Source organism: Myotis daubentonii, chromosome 13 (assembly GCF_963259705.1).
Source record: "Myotis daubentonii chromosome 13, mMyoDau2.1, whole genome shotgun sequence".
NCBI lineage: Eukaryota > Metazoa > Chordata > Mammalia > Chiroptera > Vespertilionidae > Myotis > Myotis daubentonii.
The window spans coordinates 22797596-22817242 of NC_081852.1; the positions used below are offsets into that span (position 1 = coordinate 22797596).

A 19647-nucleotide genomic window follows, 5' to 3' on the forward strand; every position below is an offset into this window, starting at 1 on the left:
ACACACAGAGACACACAAAACCCAAAATAAACACAGGAAGGAGGCGAGGACACCAGGGGAGATGGCGTGGAGTCATCTGTGGAGTGCCACCCCTTCTACAATTTTTATTAAAAATTTAAAATGTATCAGACAAAATATGGGAACATAAAAGCAATGCTTGAAGAAATCAAAGTTCTGGAAGGCTCAAAAGTGAGCAAGATGGAAGCATAGGATGGGACAGGTTAAATCTACAAGGCAGCACACTGCATTACATGATTACAGTTTTTATTAGAAATAGAAAATTAGGCTGGAAACTGGCCAAAGGAATCATAGAGAAAGAGGGGGGGGGTGGAATGAGAGAAGAAAGGAATCCTTAAGACATCAAAATGTTTGGCAAAATGCAAAAGGCTCCTAAAAGACTAACAACTCTCAGCTGAGCTAAGGCTGGCCTGCCACCCGCCGTGTGCTCCACCCGTGAACAGAGCCATGGAGCTGGGTCACCGTCCACCGTTGGTTGGTCATGTGATGAGCGGGGCTGAGATTGGGGGACTGAGCCGACCGTCAGCCCTCACCCCACCCCACAGAAAGGCCTCCTGACTGCTCACCCGGGCTGAGGGCGCTCTGGCCTGTAACACATCCACAGAGGATAAGCCGGAAACGGAGGGGCCCATACTCCCTTGGGTCCCCAGGCTGGTTACCATGGTGATGGAGTCCCTGGTGCTGGGTGAACCAGGAGGGGAAGCCGATCACAGGTTCCTGGAAGCAGAGGGAGCTCTCCTCCTCCCGGGGCCTCTCTGCCAGTCCCGCCCTGGTCCTGTGCCCCTCCAGTAATGTCCTTTGTCCCCAGCTCTGACTCTAAGTGCCTCTGTGCCCCCCAGTCTCCTCTCTAAACCTCCTTCTTCTGTCTGTAGTAAGTGTGTGTCTCCCCCCCTCAGTTGATCTGTTTGGGGAGAATGGGGGAAAACAACTCATTCATCTCCTGCCTTAATTATTGTAATGGCTTTCAAGTTAGGGGTCGGGGGAGAGGGGCACACTGTGCTTAGTATGTTTTCATGTGGACGAACATATTCTCTATTTGGCAGAGAAAGAAGAGGCCTATTTGGGGTTGGGGGTTATGGAGCGATCAATAACTCCAGAGGAATTCTGCAGCTACTTGAACTCTCACCCTCACCCTCTTCCTCTCCCCTAAGATCTCCCAGTCCCCTCCCCTCACCTCACTTTTCCCAGTCCTTTCCCTTCTTTTCACCTGCCTCTTTCACCTGTGTTTGCAACCCACTTTTCCCTGCCACACACATCCCTCCAAAGCCCCGAGGATTTTTAGGGGAAATGCCTGCAGAGAAGCATCTGTTGGCCACATGTGACGAGGCAAAGGGCCTCGAAGGGCATTGTGGGCAGACAAGGTGGGACCCCGAGTCGGTTTCGGTTCTCTGTGGGGTGCCTCCCTTGCCCATAACAGGGGAGAAGGTGACCGGGAGAACCTGCATAAACAACATGCTCCCCAGCCTCAGTGGCCTCCATGGGGACGTCCTCTGGGGAGGCTCCCAGGTCCGCGGTCAGAGGGGAAAAGGCCATTTGGGCTGGCAGGGTTTCTGGAAGGGAGGAAGGAGATAGGTTAAGAAGAAAAACAGTCCCACAAATCACTCTTCAGTGAGGTAAGAGTCTCCATGGCAACCTGATCAGGGCTGAGAACCACAGAGGCAGGAGATGCACTATTGCTATGGAAACCACATCCTAGAAACCCATTGGTATGGGTCTCTGTTTGCCTTTGCAGATGAGATGCTGAGGTTGGGGGGGCTAGACCTGCAGGGTCCCTCATGGGGACTAGGGTGGTGCAGAGAGTAGGAAAACAGGGAAAGGAGAGAGGGGAGAGGGGAGATGGAGAGAAGGAGAGGAAGATAGAAGGAAGGAGGAAGGAGGAGAGAAAGGCTCCAGGAACCAGACAGCCTCCCAGGGCATCCTGAATTCTGTGGACTTTGCCTGGCAGAGAAGGACATGCCTTGAGGAACTGAATGAGGGGAAAGGCCTGAGCTGGAGCCCAGGCTGTCCATGCCAATTGGAGCTCAGGCACCCACCCACCCATCCTCTTGCTTTGACTCCATCACTAGTCAAGACGGGTACATGGAGCACATCCTGGGTGCCTGTTCACTGACCACAGAACAGCCCGCCGAGGGTCTGGAACCAGAGGAACCCAATTTGGAGCCTCCGGCCCCTCCCTGCCCAGCGGCCCAAGCACAAGGCTTCCAGAGGGAGGCTGATGGAAGTGGGCCCCGCGGCCGGCCTCTTGCCCTAATTACTCCCAGACACAGGTTTTCAGTTCACCTTTTCTGGAGCAAAGTGGCCACTGGGTGCCTAGTGCCACCTGCTGGTGACCACGGGGAGCGAGGCAGCGGTGACCAGAACTGGCCGTCCTGGAGTAGCCTCCCGCTGAGACTCACGGACCTCTTCCAGCCAGGTTTCGAACTGGTCCCCTCCTCCTGACCCTCCTCAATGGCCTGTGGGCCAGGTGAACCCTTCAGTCCAACGAGCCACAGAAGGCACTCAGCATGCGATCTCGCCAGGTCCGCTCCCCCTGTGGCTTCCATGTCCTGTCATTCAACTGAAGGTTTGCATTTTTAAAAAATATATATCTTTATTGATTTCAGAGAGGAAGGGAGAAGGAAAGAGAGATAGAAACATCAATGATGAGAGAGAATCACTGACCAGCTGCCTCCTGCACGTCCCCCATTGGGGATCAAGCCCGCAACCCAGGCATGTGCCCATGACCAGAACCGAACCTGGGACCTTCAGTCCACAGGCTGACACTCCATCCACTGAGTCAAACCAGTTAGGGCTAAGTTACCGCTCCGGGCTCTTTGGAGCATGGCTCGTCTATGATTCCTTGACTCAAGCCAGAATTTAGTTCCTACCTGGAGTTCCTCCATGGCCTGTGCCGTTCTCTCATTTGCTGTTTGGAGACAATGGCAGTCTTCACCTCTCGGGGTTCTGGTGAGGACCACATGACCTGACGCACGCAAAGCCCTTGCCCAGGGGCTGGAGGGGGCCCCGGGTTCCCGCCTCCTGGCACTCATGCCCATCTCCTCCCTGAGCGTGGGCGGGACCTGGGACTTGCTTCTTACAAACAGAATGCGGCAAAGATGTCACTCCCGTGACGTTACGTGACATAAGACTCACTCTTGTTAGGGGACTCGCACTCGAGTCTCCCCATTGCTGGCCTGGAAGAAAGAGCTGCCATGAGTCCTGTCGCTGCAAGAAGGGAATTCCGCCCATAAATAGCCCAGGGGCTTGGCAGTGGACCATTCCCAGCCGACATTCTAGATGAGGACCCAGACCTGGGGTTCCTGTTCATAGCCTCGCAGGGACCAGGCTAGGTCACGCCCAGAAACTGTGAGAGAATAAACATGTGTTGTTTTAAGTGCTGGGTTTCTGGTAATTTGTCACACAGCACAGAAAATGAATACAGCTGCTCTATCAAGAATATGTTGTGCCATACTTAAGGAATATCACTTTTGTCTGTACATCAACCCTAAGAGGGGATATTATTACCCTCATCGATGGAAAGGAAACTGAGGCTCGGGGGAGGGGCTCGGTGGCCCAAGGCCACATAGCGATTAGGGGAGGAGCCGGGATACAGGCTCCAGAGCCACATGACGAAGAGCCTGGAGACTGGCCTGTTGGCAGCAGCATTAGCCTTAGCCTGCATGGTGAGGGGTAGCTGCCCAAAGGCCTTTGGGAGAGGATGCCCTGCCCAGTTTTCCGCAAGCTCCATCCTTCTCTATTGCTTGGTACCCAGCTGCTTCCCGGGGTTCTCTCCGCCACCTGCTGGGCTCCTGAGGGCGTGGGAGTCTCCACACCCCATAACTAGGGGACTGGGAGTCAGAGCTCAAGGAGGACCGCCTGTGTCCCCACGGCCTTGGGAGCGAAGGGCGAGAGCCTAATGGCCCTGGGAATGGAGCAGAGGAATGGATGCTGCACTCACAATGTGTCGCTGCTCCCTCTCACCCCGGGGCTGGGCCTGGGCCTGAGCTAATGGCCCCACCCAAGGAGAGGAGCAGGGACACATTCAAGGGGAGGTCCTTAGAGGGGACCTGCCAGCACCTGGAGCAGGAGCAGCTGGGGGCCAGGGGACGAGGAGAATTCTCACCAGGTGGTCTCCATGGGAGGGTCTTCATTTAAGTCAGTAATGAAGCAGGCAGGTGTCACCCCGGGCCCTAGGAGCCCTGGCCGGGGGCTGCATTCGCACTGTTAACCCAGGTTCTTTTCATTCCTTCCCTCTTCCCTCCTTTCCTTATGTCCTCCCTCCCCTTCTTGCCCCACAGATGCGAGGGAGTAGCAGGGGGAACAGCACTGTCTGCAGTTACACTTGAGAATGAAGCCTGAGTACACAGGTGACATCTCCCCCCCACCCCCCACTGGAAGTCACAGGACCAACCCCGACAAGGCAGGCAGGGTGAGCTCTGGCCTGGGGTCTCCCTTCTCCTTTCAGCTGGGCTAGTCCCTGTGCCTCCCTGTGCAATCCACTCAACAGCCCCTGAGGCCTGACTCTGGGCCAGGCCTCTGTCAGGGGCTGGATACAAACAGAGCCCAGTGCAATCCCTGCCTCAGAAACTCAGTATCGTGTGTGAGAGGTCAGGCACCGCAGACCCACTCCCCACGCGAGAGCAGCCTCTGCCTGAGAGCCCCCCCCCACCACCACCCCCCAGCTCTGGGCTGGCTCCTGTCCGCAGGTTTCAAAGCTGCCCGTCCAGGCCCATCGGCCGTGTAGCTGGGGCTGAGACCCATCGTCACAAGGAGCCCTCTGGCCCTTCCCTTGCTGCTGGCGTCTGGACCTTAGTCACTCCATCAGAAGAAGGCAGTTTCGCAGAATTAGCTGAACTCAAAGTTGCAAAAGAATCCCCCTCCCCGAGGCTGCTGAGGGCACGGGCACAGGCCAATGCCTTGGCGATAAATGCCTTCACTGCGCGCACTGGAAAGTGGTCACACTGGACATTCTTTTCTGTGTTTTTCCCCCCTGATATTTCAAAAGCAAGTTACATTTTGAATATTCTTGGCTTAGGACAGCCAGTTTTTACCAAGCAGCATGCAAGAAGTGACCTGACACAAACCACCATCCAGGGCACGCTGCTGTGCACCAGGCACTGTATGCACGTCTGCCACGTGGACCTCACAACTGCCCTAAACGGCACCTTCTCCCCATTTCACAGATGAGGAAACTGAGGCACAGCAAGCAAGTTGCCTACAAGCACACCACTAGTAACTAGCGGGAAATCTGTCCGATGTCCCCACTCCTTGCCTCCTATGAGAAAGACAAAGGACACCGTGTTCTGAATGACACCAGGTCAGTCTCACATTTATCAAAGCAAACGGGTCAAGTGACGATGGGCAAATGTGAAGGTGCTGGTGGGCACTGCACGGGGCAGGCTGCGCTGGACACAGCCACCCAACCTAGAGGGGCCCAACCAGGAAGTGAGCGAGCCCCTCCCGCTGGGGCTGCCTCACAGGATGACAGGAGGCCTGGACCAGAAAATAGCCAAGAGCAAGTCTTCTCATGCTGTGCCCGACCCTGGAAGCTCAAGTACCAGGGCATCTGCTTCAGGACAAGCCCTACCGACCTTGGTGACAGGGCCTCTCCTTGCAGCCCCCTAGCCCTCGGCCTCCCAGCCCAGACCTGCCGCCTGCCAACTGTGCAGCCATGGGAGCTGCTTCTATACTCGAAGGTTGGCCATCTGTGGAAAGGGAGAGACAGCTCTTGTTCTTTGGGGAGGATGAAATGAGAAGCGGCTCTCAGCATAGAGCTCAGCCAAAGGGCAAGGCCAAAGTGCATTAATTCCAATGCAGTCGCATATATTCTCCTCCAGTTCTCCACTTGAGTTCCACTGTCGCTGGGATATAAGGTCATCCTAAGCCTGGGCTGGCGGAGGTGAGCGCTCACCCAGGGGATGGGCAGATGCTTTCAGAAACCTGGTTTGTAGCCGATGGTCATGCTCCGGCTCAGGCATTCCACCAGATGGCGCCAGGGCACAACGTTCACCCCTTCAGGCCAGCACGCCAGGGTCTTTGGGGTCTTCCTGCACCAGGGGAAAGGGATTTCATTAGCCAATTCAGAGCTCAAGAAAGCCTGCGGTTCTGTCAGCCTTCCTGGCTTCCCTCCAGCTCCTCAGTCCAGATCTTTATTAAAACATGGCGGGTGGGGGGGTGGAGGCACAGTGACACTGTCAATGCCAAGCCAAGTCGCAGCAAAGTCCATTATGGACCTATGATGGGCAAGGCTCTGTGGCAGGTACCGTCCAGTGTTCGAGCTGAAAGGGGCCTTTGACAAACCCCAGTCTTGTCCCTTTGTTTCCCAGAATTGGAAGGACTGTTCCCCTTGGGGACAGCATGACTCAGGGGGACGGGTTTCAGGGGAGGCCATCACATCTCGCTGAGCCAAAGCCAGGTGAAGACAGGAACCGAGAACTTTGATCGAGTGTGACTTCCGGGGCTCTTTCTGCCTCCCCCTCTGCTGGCACACAGGAGACTCTCCCTGAATGTGGTGAATGGCTGAGAGCCTGGGCTGAGTTTGCGCCATCCAAGGAGCTACCCGGGAGGGAGGGAGGGCAGACATGTCTGTCAGCATCCCCCTGTTTCAGAGGAGACTGGTTCTGGGTCAGAGCTATATTCCTTGGGGGTCCACCCCTGTGGTCAGATGACTCCTTGAGGGCAAAAGAGAGTCAACAACTCACCCCAATATCAAAACAGCACAGAATGAAGAAGCGCTCTACTAATCTGAACTGTGCCCAGGGTATACGTAAAAGAAGCAAGGGCATAAAATTACCTAATTTTCCATCTTTTGTAGATAAAAGGACAAAATTAGTATATTTGAGCTGGCTCACATTTGCATAAATGAACTCTGGAAGGATTTAAAGGGCACAAAGAATGATAGTGATAGGGTGGAGAGGGATGGATGGATGGATGGATGGATGGAGGGGGACAGGGGAGAAGGCACGTTTGCACACTGCTTGGTCTTTGAACTGTGCAATGCATTACCTTTCAAAGTCTGAAATTCAAGCACAGTTCCCCACAGTTTTGAGGTGCTTCCACCTGGTGGGGAGTGGAGTGCTTCATGGGGTGTTCAAGGTGATTGTAAACAACTAGAGGCCCAATGCACGACATTCGTGCACTCAGGTTAGGGGTTCCTCAGCCCGCCCTGTGCCCTTTTGCAGTTTGGGAGCCCTCCGGGAGTGGGCCTAAGCTGGCAGTCGGACATACTTAGCGCTGCCACGGAGGCGGGAGAGGCTCCCACCACCTCCGCTGTGCTCGCCAGCCGTGAGCCCAGCTTCTGGCTGAGCAGTGCTCCCTCTGTGGGAGTGCACTGACCACCTGGGAGCAGCTCCTGCATTGAGCGTCTGCCCCCTGGTGGTCAAGGCACGTCATAGCGACTGGTCATTCCACTGTTCGGTTGATTTGCATATAACCCTTTTATTATATAGGATTCCCAGACGCCTCACTGGATCACATGGTGAAAAATTCATCCCCTCTTCATTCCTCTCTAGTCCCTTGAACCCATCGAGGAATGTCTCCGTCAGATGCTAGTGGGCCTTCACCTCTCCAAACCCTGGTAAAGAAAGAAAGCGGGCAGCAGGTGTAGAGCCTCGGCCAGCAGCAGCGACTAGCTGAGCTGGAATCATGCTCTTTTCTCTCCAGGACATTGACTTGTACTAATATCTACTATAAATGGCAAGTAATGTTGGCTTTTTGTCAATAGTAACATGAGGCTTCCTTTTCAAAATAGACTTAAATAAACTGTGAGTTGCTCTAAAAATATATATATGCAAACCCTAATGCCATTGCTTTGTGACTATGGTATCAAGTGCTAGCCTTGTGCCAGAACTGCTAAGTGCTGCCCATGAATTAACATACGTGATCCTCCTGCCCCTGTGAGTCACAGATGAGGACACGGAGGGAGGGAGTGTGGACTGTGCCCAAGGTGGAGGTGGGTTAACTGGAGGCGGATCTGGGATTTGGCCTCCGCAGCTTACCCGTCCCCCCACCCTCCCAACCCTCCCCAAACACAGACGCATACACACATACCGGAGGGACTAAAGCTGGGGGCCCGTGAGTGCAGGCCTGCCTCCTCCTCCCCCAGTGCTCAGCCTCCCCCTGCACGGAGGCCCTAGCCTAAAGGCTCAGGCTTCATTTTGGACAACTTCCTCTCCTTCCTCCCAAGTTCTGGGTCCCTGAAGCCAGGTAGTTTCAGCACATCCCCCGCCCCCCGAACCAGAGGGTCAGACACACACATACACCCCCCTCTGCAATCCCACTGAAGTGCTCAACTCCTGGAACATTCCTCGCTGCTCTTGGGGCCTGGGCCGCAGCACAGGAGGGCTGAGCTTCCCGTCTCCCACTGGCAGGCTCTGTGGGACAGGGTGCAGGCTTGTCTCCATCCAGTGGTGGCAGCAAAGCCCTGTGCTGCCCCCACCCCGACCCGCGCCACCCTGCACAGCCCTTCAGGGACCCTGTGCGAGGTCACTGGATTTCTCCCCTTGTCGGTCCGCAGTGAAAACAGCATGCGTTCAGCAATGCAGGGAAGAGGGCTGTACCCCAGGCAGTGACTGCAGCCCAGAGCTGGGACACTATAGGGACCACCTAGCTGGAAAGATGAGCCAGCCTCCTCACACCCACCCTGTGCCCTCTGCCCTTATAGAGATGGCCTGAGGGTCACGATGGGTCCCAGCGAGTAGTGAGGCCTGGTCCCTCCCCATCTCCCTCTTCTCTGAATGAACTTTCCTCTTCTCTGTGGGCCACAGGTACTCTCTGCAGTCAGTGTCTAACTGCCCCCCCCCCATGCCCCAGCCCGCCCCCCCTACCACCACCACCACCAAAGTCACCTGGAGGGCTTTGTAAGAGACAGGTCTGGCCCAGGCCATGTCCCTCCGCACCTCTGAGAATCTAGTGAGGCCTGGGCACCTGCACCTGTAACAAGTCTGTAGGTGATTCTGACCAGCAGCCAATGGTGAAACAGGAGTGGTGGGATGGTGGGCTTTGGCCTCAGTTGAATCCCAGCTCCAACCCCAGCCTGCTCAGGGTCCGGAGCAAGTTACCAATGCTCTCCAGTGTGCTCAGCAGTGAAAGAAAGGGGACCGTGACAGTACCTAAGTCACAAAGTGCTGGCGACGCCCGGCCGGTGTGGCTCAGTGGTTGAGCATCAACCTGTGAACCCGGAGGTCACTGGTTCGATTCCTGGCTGGTTCGATTCCTGGTCAGGACTCCATCCCCAGTAGGGGGTGTGCAGGAGGCAGCCAATCAATGTTTCTCTCTCATCCATGTTTCTATCTCTCTATCCCTGTCCCTTCCTCTCTAAAAAATCAATAAAAAACATATTTTAAAAAATAACAAAGTGCTGGTGACAATGAAATGATGTCAGGTGCTTAGCCCAGTGTCAGGTGCACACACACCCTCGGTGAATCCATCCTGTCCTGACACTGCGACTCTCAACACGCCCCTCGGCTTCCGGGAGCAGAGACGCAGCTGCCTTTCTTCTCTGACAGCTGGGAGGGAGCAACAGTGGATTTAAATAAAATGTGAGTTGCTCTCCTCGCTCAGCCGGGGCTCCTAGGGCCTGGGGTGCTGTGGTTGCAGTCCCAGGCGCAGCCTCCGTGGAGGAGGAGCGGGGCTGGTGCAGCCCCTCCTTCCTGTGCCCTCTGTCCCTCTCACCCACCACAACAAGGCTGATCCCCGAGGCAAGAGGCAGGAGGGACGCAGGTCATCATCCCTTCTTAGAGCCGAGAAACAGGCTCCAGCGGCCAAGGTCATGGAGCCAGAGCAGGGCCGGCCAACAGACGGGCTTCCTCTGGGGCCCAGATGGCCAGGGTGGGGGTAACGCCAGGCCAGGCTCTGCCCCCCACACCAAGGCTTCTTCCTCAACTCACAGAGCAAGAGTCCCCCGTGAGGGAAGCCAACCCCCTCCCTCTGCCAAAGGCGGGGTTCTGGCGGCCTAGGACAGTTACCCACAGCTCCCGCACCAGGTGGCCCAACCAGGGAGTCCAAGTAACTCCTCAGAGGGGGGGCTCCCCTTTCCAGCCCCAGGGAGGCAGCAGAGGCCTGAGGACCCCGCTGTGGCTCACTTGGAGGGGAGGGGTAGCGGCATCTCTCCCAGAGGCATCTCTCCCAGAGGCAGCCAGGCTGTAAATCCAACCTGACACTGAGACACGGAGCTTCAAGGATTAGCCCTGGAGATTAGCAGAAACCTCCCCAGAATCCGCCCTCGAGGCGGCCCAGTGTGGGGGGTCCTGTCACACAGCGGGTGGGGTGGGGCAGGGGGTGGACAGAGGAGGAAAGCCCACCCCCTCAGAGAATAGAGTCTGGACCATGGTGGCCCTTGGCCTCACTCAGAGGCCCATCGAGGTCCACATTCAGCCATCGGAGTAAAGGACCTCTTACCTGCTCAGAACACATGTGCAGGTGAGTCCCACTGAAGGGCCATCAACCCGGAGGCGAAGATGTTTACAGCTTACACAGGAGGCACACACCCAGGGGGCACCTTCCCTCTGCCACCCTGCCTCTGCCGACAGCAAGCATGTCAAACTCAAAGGCTAACAGGGGTCAAATAAACGAGGCCTGTGTCCGCAGGCCCGAGTTTGACATGCTTGGCCTACGGGGAGGCAGGCCCAGTGCGCTTTCAGACCCTGGACTTGGAAACGTGGGGCAGAGCAGAGGTTGGCCAACCATGCCAGAGCCCTGGGGGAAAAGGGAGGGCCGGTTAAGGAAAGAGGGTCAGTGGGGTCCCTGGGCCCCCAGCCCCACCGAACCCGGGCAGCTCTGCTGGGATCAGCCTGTGTGTGGGAACTCAGTCCACAAACAGGACCAGACACAGCACTGCTCCTTTCTCACACAACTCCCTTCCAGCCGGCCCTTTCCCGGAGGTGGCCCACATGCCTCTGGGAGGGGCCTCTGGCCGTGTGGTCACCTGCCCGGGGCCCCTCCCACCTCCCAGGCCTGCCAGCGTGAGGCTTTGCCCCTGCCCTCCCCTGCCTTCTCTGAAGTTCTCCCAGGGCTTGGATGTTGGGCATGGAAACAGAATTCTAGAAAAAGACAGTCCCCAGCCCTCCACTTGTGGGCTCAGATTCATCTCCCTCAAAGGTATTCACACATTGAAGATTTATTTCTTCCGAGAGTACCACAGCTTTGCAGGGGGGAAAAGGGAAAAACCCAGACAGAGACAAGCTGAAGAGGGAGTTTCAGGGGCGGGAGATGCTGAGTGGGGACATCCCTCCCCACTCCCACCCCAGCAGCTGCTGGGTGAGGGGGGCAGAGGTGCCAGGTAGGAGATGCGCTGGGAACAGCTGGACATCAGCCAGGGCTGGGCACCACTTCCCTCGTCCAGGCCCAGAGGAGCCACTGAGAGCCAGCATCTCCCTTCCCTGTCTGTGCTTCCCAGCCAGGGCCCAGCGCTCTCCCCCTACATGGCCATCAGAAAGGGAGCGCGTTTCAACTGCCACTGGGAAATAGACACAGAAAACGCTGAGAAAGGAGTCCTGTTCCAACGCCACAGAGCTCCCCAGGAATGTCTGCGATGAAGGCCACGGCCCCCGCAAGGGCAGCGGCGTCACGGGGCCTGGAGGAGCCGGTTCTGTTCTGGGCAGCATGGCAGGCTGTCCGAGGAAGAACAGAATCCCTCTCACTCTCTCCCCCATCCTCCCTTCCACACATCCCATGCTGGCTCTCCCAGCACTGGCCTTGGAGAACCACCCCCAAAGGCTGCCTTTCTCCCCCAAACTGCCAAACCCCAAAGGATCCTAAGGAGAGGATGCGAGGTCTGGTCTCTCGTTGGGGTAAGTCCTCGAGTTCATCCAGTTTCTCTCTGACCTTTACCCCTCAGCCCATTCGGGGCCTAGGACCCAACGCCATCCCCACATCCCCACCCAGGCCCACCAGCCAACACGCAAAGCCTCCTCCAGGAAAAGCAGGCGCTTTCACGGCACACGCACTGGTAGCAGCGCCAAGGCCCCACTTCCCATGGACAGTGAGGGCAGGGAGGCTCGGAAGCCTCTGGTTGGAGCCCCTGGACCGGGAGACCTGCGCTCTGGCTAGCCTGAACCCACCGCTCAGCAGCCATCCTGGCCAGCATTTCAGAGCGAGTCTAGATGTTACCTAAGCATCAGACAAGAGGCCTGACCCAGGCTTGACCTGGACCCCTCCCAGGTCCTGGAGCCTAAGGAAAAAAGTAATGAACTACCTCCCAAGGTCAAATGCCCCCTTCTACCCTGTCCCCCAGTCCCAGCCATGCCCAACCACCTTCACCTCGTCTTCCAGATCTACGCACAGCTGTGCCGTCATATATGAACGTCTCTCCGTGGACACATGTTTACTAAATTTATTTATTGAAAACGCCACCACAATAAATAGAATGCCGGTACCACCTGTCATACACAGGTAGCCAACAAAAGCAGGGTTATAAAAGTTGGGAAACTTTTCCCACCTGCCCTAAGCCCCCGGCCTGTTCCCAACTTACAGGGGAAGTCAGCACGGGGTCCAGAGGCATGAGAACATGTTGGCACCAGCTGGGGCCGTCTCCTTGGCATAAGAGGATTGCAAGACAATGGGAAGGGCATCCTGTTCTTGCTCTTTGTGCTTAATGCAGGCCCGGTACTACCGACAAACATCGCAGGGGAGTGAGGGTACCCACCGATACGCTGGGGCTGCTGGACTAGAGGTTCCCTCGGCATCATGCTAACACCGCGTGGAAACAGCATTCTCTGAGCACACCTTCAAGGCACCACCAGGTTCCCCTCCTCATGTGCCTGTTCCCACACCGAGGCCTGGAACTCCCTCTCCCCACGCCTGCCCCCAGCGGAGGTCACCGCTGGCTTAGGTGGGACACCAGGTAGACGAGGCCCACCAGCAGGAGGCCGCGCACGCCGAGCATCATGAGCAGGAAGAGCAGCAGGATGGAGGTCACCGGCTCCACGGCGTGGTTGCCGAGATGCCACTGGGGGAAGCCCATGTTCACCAGCTGCCGGTTGAGGTCATTGAAGGGGGACTGAGCAGCGCCCAGCCTGGCTCCCCCCTGCTGCTGCCGGAGGCCGGGACCCCCCAGGGGGGCGCCATGGCCCCTGTTGAGGAAGCTCTGGAAGGTGAAGACAGAGAAAAACGAGTGAATCCAGAGAAAGCTTCTCTGGAGGAGAGGACCAGGCAGAAGGGAACCCTGTGGGCCGGGCCCTGCCCTCCCCTCATCACCCAGGGCCACACCCTCCTTCCTCCGCAATCCCCAGATGCCACCCACAGGAATTCCAGCGACTGAGTCACAAGCTCTCAGGGCACAGAAACTGCATTGCCCATGTGGTGCCAGGAAGAAGTGCCCAGGACAGAGGAGAGAGAAAGGGGTCAAGGCGGGTTAGACTACTGGGCCGAGCACTCGGGCAGGCGTGTTTCACACTCCTCACTCTTCCTTTGAAGTCAACATTGGGTGGCCACAGGCTCTTCTCCTCCACTTACTCTCCAGCTCCTCTCTCACCCAACAGACTCTTAAGAAAGATGCCGGCTCCAGTGGAGTTTGCTAACCAGCTTAAAGGAGGGAGAGCTCTTGGGTTTGAAGTCTGGGAAGGCTGCCAGCAGGAGGAAGAGCTAGGGAGGCAAGGGGCTGGGCAATCCATCTACTGCGGGTTTTCACCAAGTTTTGACCACCACCCCTCCCCATCCAGCTCAGCTCTCTGCAAAGAGAACTTGAGGTTAGACGTTAATGACCAGTGAGCTAAGGAGTAACTGGCCCAGAAGACAGAGGGTAGCTGCGCCCCTTCCACGGGGCGAAGCACCCACCTGTCGAGGGGTGCTGTTGCGTGGGGGGGCAGTGGTCCTCACGCGGGGGTCGTCATCCTGCACGATTTCCCCATTGGCCAAGATCCGCACCATCCTCCCAGGAGTGCGGGTCCCTGCGGGGCGGCACCTCTCCTCGGACCTCAAAAGGCTGAAAACACACACACACAAAACAAAACACCAATTGACACCAATAGAGAGATGATTGCTTTCAATGGGAGAAACTGCAATTCTGGGGGCTCACCCTGGTGACCCGTCCTGAGCAGGCACTGCGTCTGATTAGTAAAAAGGAGAGAAATAAATGCAAGTTATTTGCTGGAGGAAAACCTTTCAGATAGTGAGTGCACCGGGGAGACTATTAGGAGGATCCTTGGAGAAAGAGGCTGTATTATTACCTACTAGCAGCAACAGTGGGGACGAGACCCTCCCTGTGGCCCCGGCGCTGTGGCAGGTCCGCAGAGGCTGGTCCCACACTCCCTCACTCCCCTGGCGCGGGTCCCACTAAAGGTGTGACTAGCTGGCCCAGGAGCATCATCCACGGGCAGCAGAGAAAGAATGCGAAGACCTTCTCTGGGTCCTAAATAAGGAGTGCAGGGCCCCCAAATCCCCAGGTTCTCCACCTCCTTCTGTTCAAATACTGCTCCACTGTGCTGTTCCTTCGGAGGTGCATGCCAGGACCTGAGCTCTCCTCCCCAGGAGATCGGGCTCATGGCAGGGCCTCTCTAGCTCCTCTGCCTGGCAGCAGAGGGCACTGGAGGCCACAGCCCGGGATCTGGGCGGAGGAAGAGACCTGCAGAGGGCACGCCCCTCACCTGTCCCACACCCGGAGCACCAGTCCCTCCTTTGCTAACTGGAGGGCAGGGCCCGCCTTCCCGAAAATGGGGGCGGGGGGGGGGTGCCTCTGTGGCTCTGGGAGAGCCCCATTCCGCAGACCCCAAGGGTGTCCCTTCGGCTGGAGGTGGGGGTGGGGATCCTTCCATGTCTCTTCCGAGTCTGTGTAAAGGCCATTCGCTCCCCGCCCCCCAAACCCCCTCCAAGGAGCCCAGCCAGCGTTTTCATTTAAATTCCCAAAAGCACTTGTGACACCCAAGCCAAAAGGGGTTAGTAGCGCCCGTCTCTTGCCCGCGGCCTGGCCCTGCAGAAGGCCAAGTGGGTCCCAGCCCCCGAAGTCCCCTGTGCTTGGTCATCCGACCCCCTGCCTGGGCTGTGGGCGCCGCCCGCCCTCGGTGCACCTGACCCTGGTGGGGGAACGGGTGCTCCCGGGGCAGGAGGGGCCTGCCCGGGCCACCGAGCCCAGCTCCGAAACTGGGCCCGCGGTAGGGGAAGGATGCGCCCCGCGCCCCGACACCCACCTGCAGGTCCACTGGCCGCGGCTTCCAGGCCGCTTCCTCCCACCTGACCCCGCAGGAGGAGCCGTGGCGATGCGGCCCAGCGGGCGTGGCAGCGCCTCTGCAGGCCGCCGGGGGAACTGCAGCCGCGGGCCCGGCGGCGGAGGCGCAGGGCGCGGGAGGAGGGAGAAAGGGGGCGGGGAGCAGAGGGGAGGTCTGCAGGGGAGGGAAGAAGGAGGAAGAAGGAGTATGGAGAGGAGACGGACAAGTTTGCAGGAAGGAGAGGAAGGGGGAGGGAGAAGAAAAGGAGGGAAGGGAAGTGGAGCTCACAGAGGAAAACCCGGGGTGGGGGCGCCCCTGGCCTGGGAGGAGAGGTGGGCACAGGCTCAGGACACCCGCATAGGTTTGCTGAGCTGGCTCCTTGGATGCCCCTTGAGTAAGACCTGGCCCTGCCCTGGAGGAGCTCCAACTCCAGTGAGAAGGAAATGGTCTGAACCACAGAGCAGGTGTAACTAGCTGCAGGGAGGGCTTCCTGAAGGAGGCAGCTTTTGAGTTGGCACCGGAAGGGTAGGCAGGAGTTTGCCGGTGGGGCCAATAGGGAAAGACACTCCTGGCAAAGGGAACCACCGGACAAAGGAGCGGACAATCCACCTGTGCCTCCTTCCTGCTGTTCTCACTCCCGCCCTCACCCCCGGACTTTCACAAGCTGTTCCCTTTGGACCTGGTCACCAGTGGGAGAGAGTGCGCTCTGCAGGCCCACAATGTGGGTTCGGGTTCTGGACCCGGGCAAACGACTGAGCTTCTCAGTGCCCTCCTCTGCCAAATGGGTAATTCCTAGCACTCACCTCCCAGGATTGTGTGAAGATTAGTATGCGAGTCCCTGGCACACAGCCAGTGTTGATAAGCATTAATATTTTTTAAAATTTTTAACTTTTCAATTAGAGCTAATATTCAATATTACATTAGTTTCTGGAGTACAGCCTACTGGTTAGACATTTATATAACTTACAAAATGATCCCCTGATAATGTCTAGTACCCCCAAAACCATGCATAGTTATTACAATGTAATTGATTATAGTCCCTATATTTTGTAACTACCAATTTATACTTCTTAATTACTTCACCTATTTCACCCAGCCTTCCAGCCCCCTCTCACTTGTCAATCATCATTTTCTTCTCTGTATCTATGAGTTTGTTTCTGTTTTATTTATTTTGTTTTTTAGATTCCACGTATAAGTGAAATCATATGGTATTTGTCTTTCTCTGACTTATTTCACTTAGCATCATACCCTCTAGGTCCATCCATGTTGTCACAAATGGTAAAATTTCATTTGTATGGCTGAGTAATATTCCACTGTATACATGTACCACATCTTCTATGATTATCCATCAGTGGATATTTCTGGGAGTAGGCAGATGTTTATTGAGCATATATTAGGACCCAGGTGCCTGCTAGCTCCTGGTGGGGGGAGCAGAAAGAAGAGACTTCACCTTGCTCGAAGAACTCAGCATCTGCCACCATGGTTTAATTATTTGATTATGAAACCTTTTAAATAAAAAATGTTGAGCAGGTCCCCTGATATGTGTATCTTATTTGTGTATTATCTATTTGTTTATAAATCATACATGTGTACTGTGAGCACAGATTGGCATTGTGAATAACAGGTGGCTGCTAGAGTCAGCCTGGGTGTGAATCTTGGGACAGCTGCTCTCTAGTGGTGTGATGTTTGGCCAGTTATTCAACCTCTTTGGCCTCAGTTTTCTCATCTGTAAAATGGGGATAATAACAGAACCCATCTCATCAGGTTTTTGTGAAGCACTAAGCATTACTTTGTGTAGTGTTTAAAAGAGAGCATGGCCACAGTGAGTGCTCAAGAGCTGCTGACCATATTGTCCTTACCACTGCTCCACCACATGAAGTTGATTTTAAAGTATGTACATTAAAAAAGAATGGGACTTCAAATAAGTATAAACTGAAATCCTGATGCTTTCTCCCTGCACTCTGATACCGCCCAAGTGTGCACACATAGTGCCCACATGTAAGCGGTAATCCCAAGGCCAAGCATGTCAAACTCATGCAGCCCACAACGAATATTTTTGCAGCCCAGCCAATATAACAGCATGTACAAAATGATTTAATAAAAATTTCATAACTTAATTTTTATAATGCCCTATATACATAATTAGTAATAACGAACTACAGCATTCGCTAATGACTGATCACTGTAATCGTGTTGCATTCAATTCCCTGACGCGCCTTATGCACAGGCGCACCATTTCTCTCCACTAATACCAGCAACAAATATTTTAGCAGCCGATTGCCACGTCATTAGTCTTGTACTGACTTGTTTGGTGTGTGCAACAGGAAATATTTCACTTTCAGAGACCAAGAAAAATAGGTTTATTTGCGTTACGCAATTAATTTGTGCAGTTATTTGGTGTCTGGTAAGTTAATGTTCAAGAAAAATATTTTTATTAAAATGTTCTATTATTTTATGTTAACAATTACTCATTTATTTCAGCCCTTTGTATTCAGCATGTCTCTACTGAAACAAACCTACATTTCTATGAAAATTGGAGCTTTTGTCTTTTTGCAGCCCGCATAAACTTAACCTTGTTTATTTGGCCCATGTTAGCCTTTGAGTTTGACGTGCTTGCCCGAGGCAGGTGCCTGATTGTCACAGGCGGTCTGTGGGTCCCCAGCCTGACTGCACATTGGAATTCCCTGGGACATTTAAATACAGTCCTGCGGCTGAGCTCCGCCCCAGAAGGGACAATGCCGTTGATCTGGGATATAACCTGGGCATGGAGACATTTCAAAAAAACCATCCTCAGGTGATTCTAATGAGCAGCCAGGGTTGAGAACAACGGCCTTCAATGAACAGAGTCCATAAATGGGGCTCAAAACCTCCGTAGGCTGCGGGAGCCAGGGAGGAAATAGGGAAGTTTGCAGGAAGGCTTGAGCTGGTACAGCCGTTGCCAAGGAGGCAATCCAGCCGAAGATACCACGAGAGCTCAAAGGCTGAGGTAAATCCTTCCAAAGAAGGTCAAGTCCAGCGTCCGGAGGCAGTAGTGTTTGGCTGGCCTGGAAAAGGCCTGCCGTTAACCACTAAAACCGCCGCAGGAGGCCGTGGGCCACTTTCCCTTCTTCGCCACTTCTTTCAGGTTCTCCCTGCTCAAGGGCCTACAATGGCTCCCTATTGTCTGCTTCCACAGACCCAAGTCATGGGCAGGACCTTCCAATTCTGGCCCCAGCACTCTTACCAGCTCTCTCCCTCAGTCTGCCCACCGGGTCTCCCCGCTGTCTCTGAAAATACAACAGCAAATCCCCCGAAGTCCTGTTTCGCCTGGGCCTGTCTACCTGCCGGAAGGCCGTCCCACCCAATCTAACGCTCCCCCACACGTCCCCACACTTCATGCCAGCAGCACAACTTCGGTCTGGTTGTTCCATGTAAGAATAACTCCCGTGTGTGCCGAGTCCTGACACTTCCAACGCGCTTTTCCGGAGACCACGTCCTTCTTGTTTGGATTATGAAATAAGAATAGATGTTATTGTTCCCCTTTTGCGGATGAAGAAACTGAGGCTCAGAGAGACTCCCGATGACCTGCCTGAGGTCAGGGACAGGGCCAGGATTCAAAGGAACACAGATTCCCTGCCCCGCCCCCTCCATTCTAGGTGCTTTGCACCCACCAAACAGCCCCCCCCCCAGGTTTCTCTCATCTCCACTGCCTCTTCCCTGTGTGTCCCCCCCATGCAGTGCTATCAGCGTAAGACTGACCCCAGCAGGTGCCCCACCTGTGCTTTCGGTTCTTCTGGTCATTGCCAATCACTTACTTGCTCACCAGCTGAAAGGTGTCCTGGCTCCTGCAGATGAAAACAACTGTTTTGCTTTAAAAGGAGAATATTGGTCTGTAATAATGGTAGAGATGATGGCAATGTGATTTTCAATATATTGATTTGTTTCTCTCCTGGTATTTCCTCCTCTCCCTCCCACACAAACATATAATCCGCTGTGTCCACTACCCAGAGCGTTGTGGCAGCAATTCTCCAAGTGGCCCAGGAGAACGATCAGCCAGCACTCCGGGGAATCAGGAAAGAAAACCTTTATTCCACAGCGCTGCTAGTCCAGGGGATTCTGACCCAAAGCCTGAACTGCCAATGTGGGGAGGTTTTGATATATACATAGGTAGATAGATAGATAGATAGATAGATATAGATATAGATATAGATATAGATATAGATATAGATATAGATATAGATATATAGAGATATAGAGAGAGAGATATATATAGAGAGAGATATATCGATATAGATATATAGATAGAGATAGAGATAGAGATAGAGATAGAGATATCTCTTCTTGTGGCGGGCCCCTCAGGTGGGCTCTGAGGCTCCGCCCAAGTCTGTTAGAATGGGGTTAATAAGATTACTGTTTAACTAGGTACTGAACTAGGCTGTAAGCCCTCAAAGTTGCCCCCCTAATGTCCTTCTCAAGAGAATGGCGTGGGAGAAACGCAGAGCTTTGGTGCCTCTGTAGGTGTGCGCCCATT

The 19647-nt window shown here is 55.0% G+C and overlaps 1 protein-coding gene across 2 annotated transcripts; it reads right to left on the bottom strand.

Annotated features, from left to right (window-relative positions):
• Positions 1-12314: 12314 nt before the first annotated feature.
• On the bottom strand, positions 12315-15202 carry FAM241B (family with sequence similarity 241 member B). Of its 2 annotated transcripts, XM_059662501.1 has the most exons (4): positions 15120-15202; positions 14012-14042; positions 13771-13918; positions 12315-13081 (listed from the first exon to the last, which is right to left on the bottom strand). In XM_059662501.1, the coding sequence occupies exons 3-4, from the start codon at positions 13861-13863 to the stop codon at positions 12812-12814; spliced, it is 363 nt and encodes a 120-aa protein (XP_059518484.1). In that variant the 5' UTR covers positions 13864-13918; positions 14012-14042; positions 15120-15202; the 3' UTR covers positions 12315-12811. The 2 variants fall into 2 exon arrangements, with proteins under 2 accessions (XP_059518484.1, XP_059518483.1); XM_059662500.1 differs by lacking the exon at positions 14012-14042.
• Positions 15203-19647: the final 4445 nt, after the last annotated feature.

Bases quoted from the DNA above. Each gene is read 5' to 3' on its own strand.
- FAM241B (XM_059662500.1), bottom strand. From the start codon at position 13,863: ATGGTGCGGATCTTGGCCAATGGGGAAATCGTGCAGGATGACGACCCC. The intron at 13,082-13,770 runs GTGGGTGCTTCG...TTCACCTTCCAG, and splicing joins GCAACAGCACCCCTCGACAG to AGCTTCCTCAACAGGGGCCA.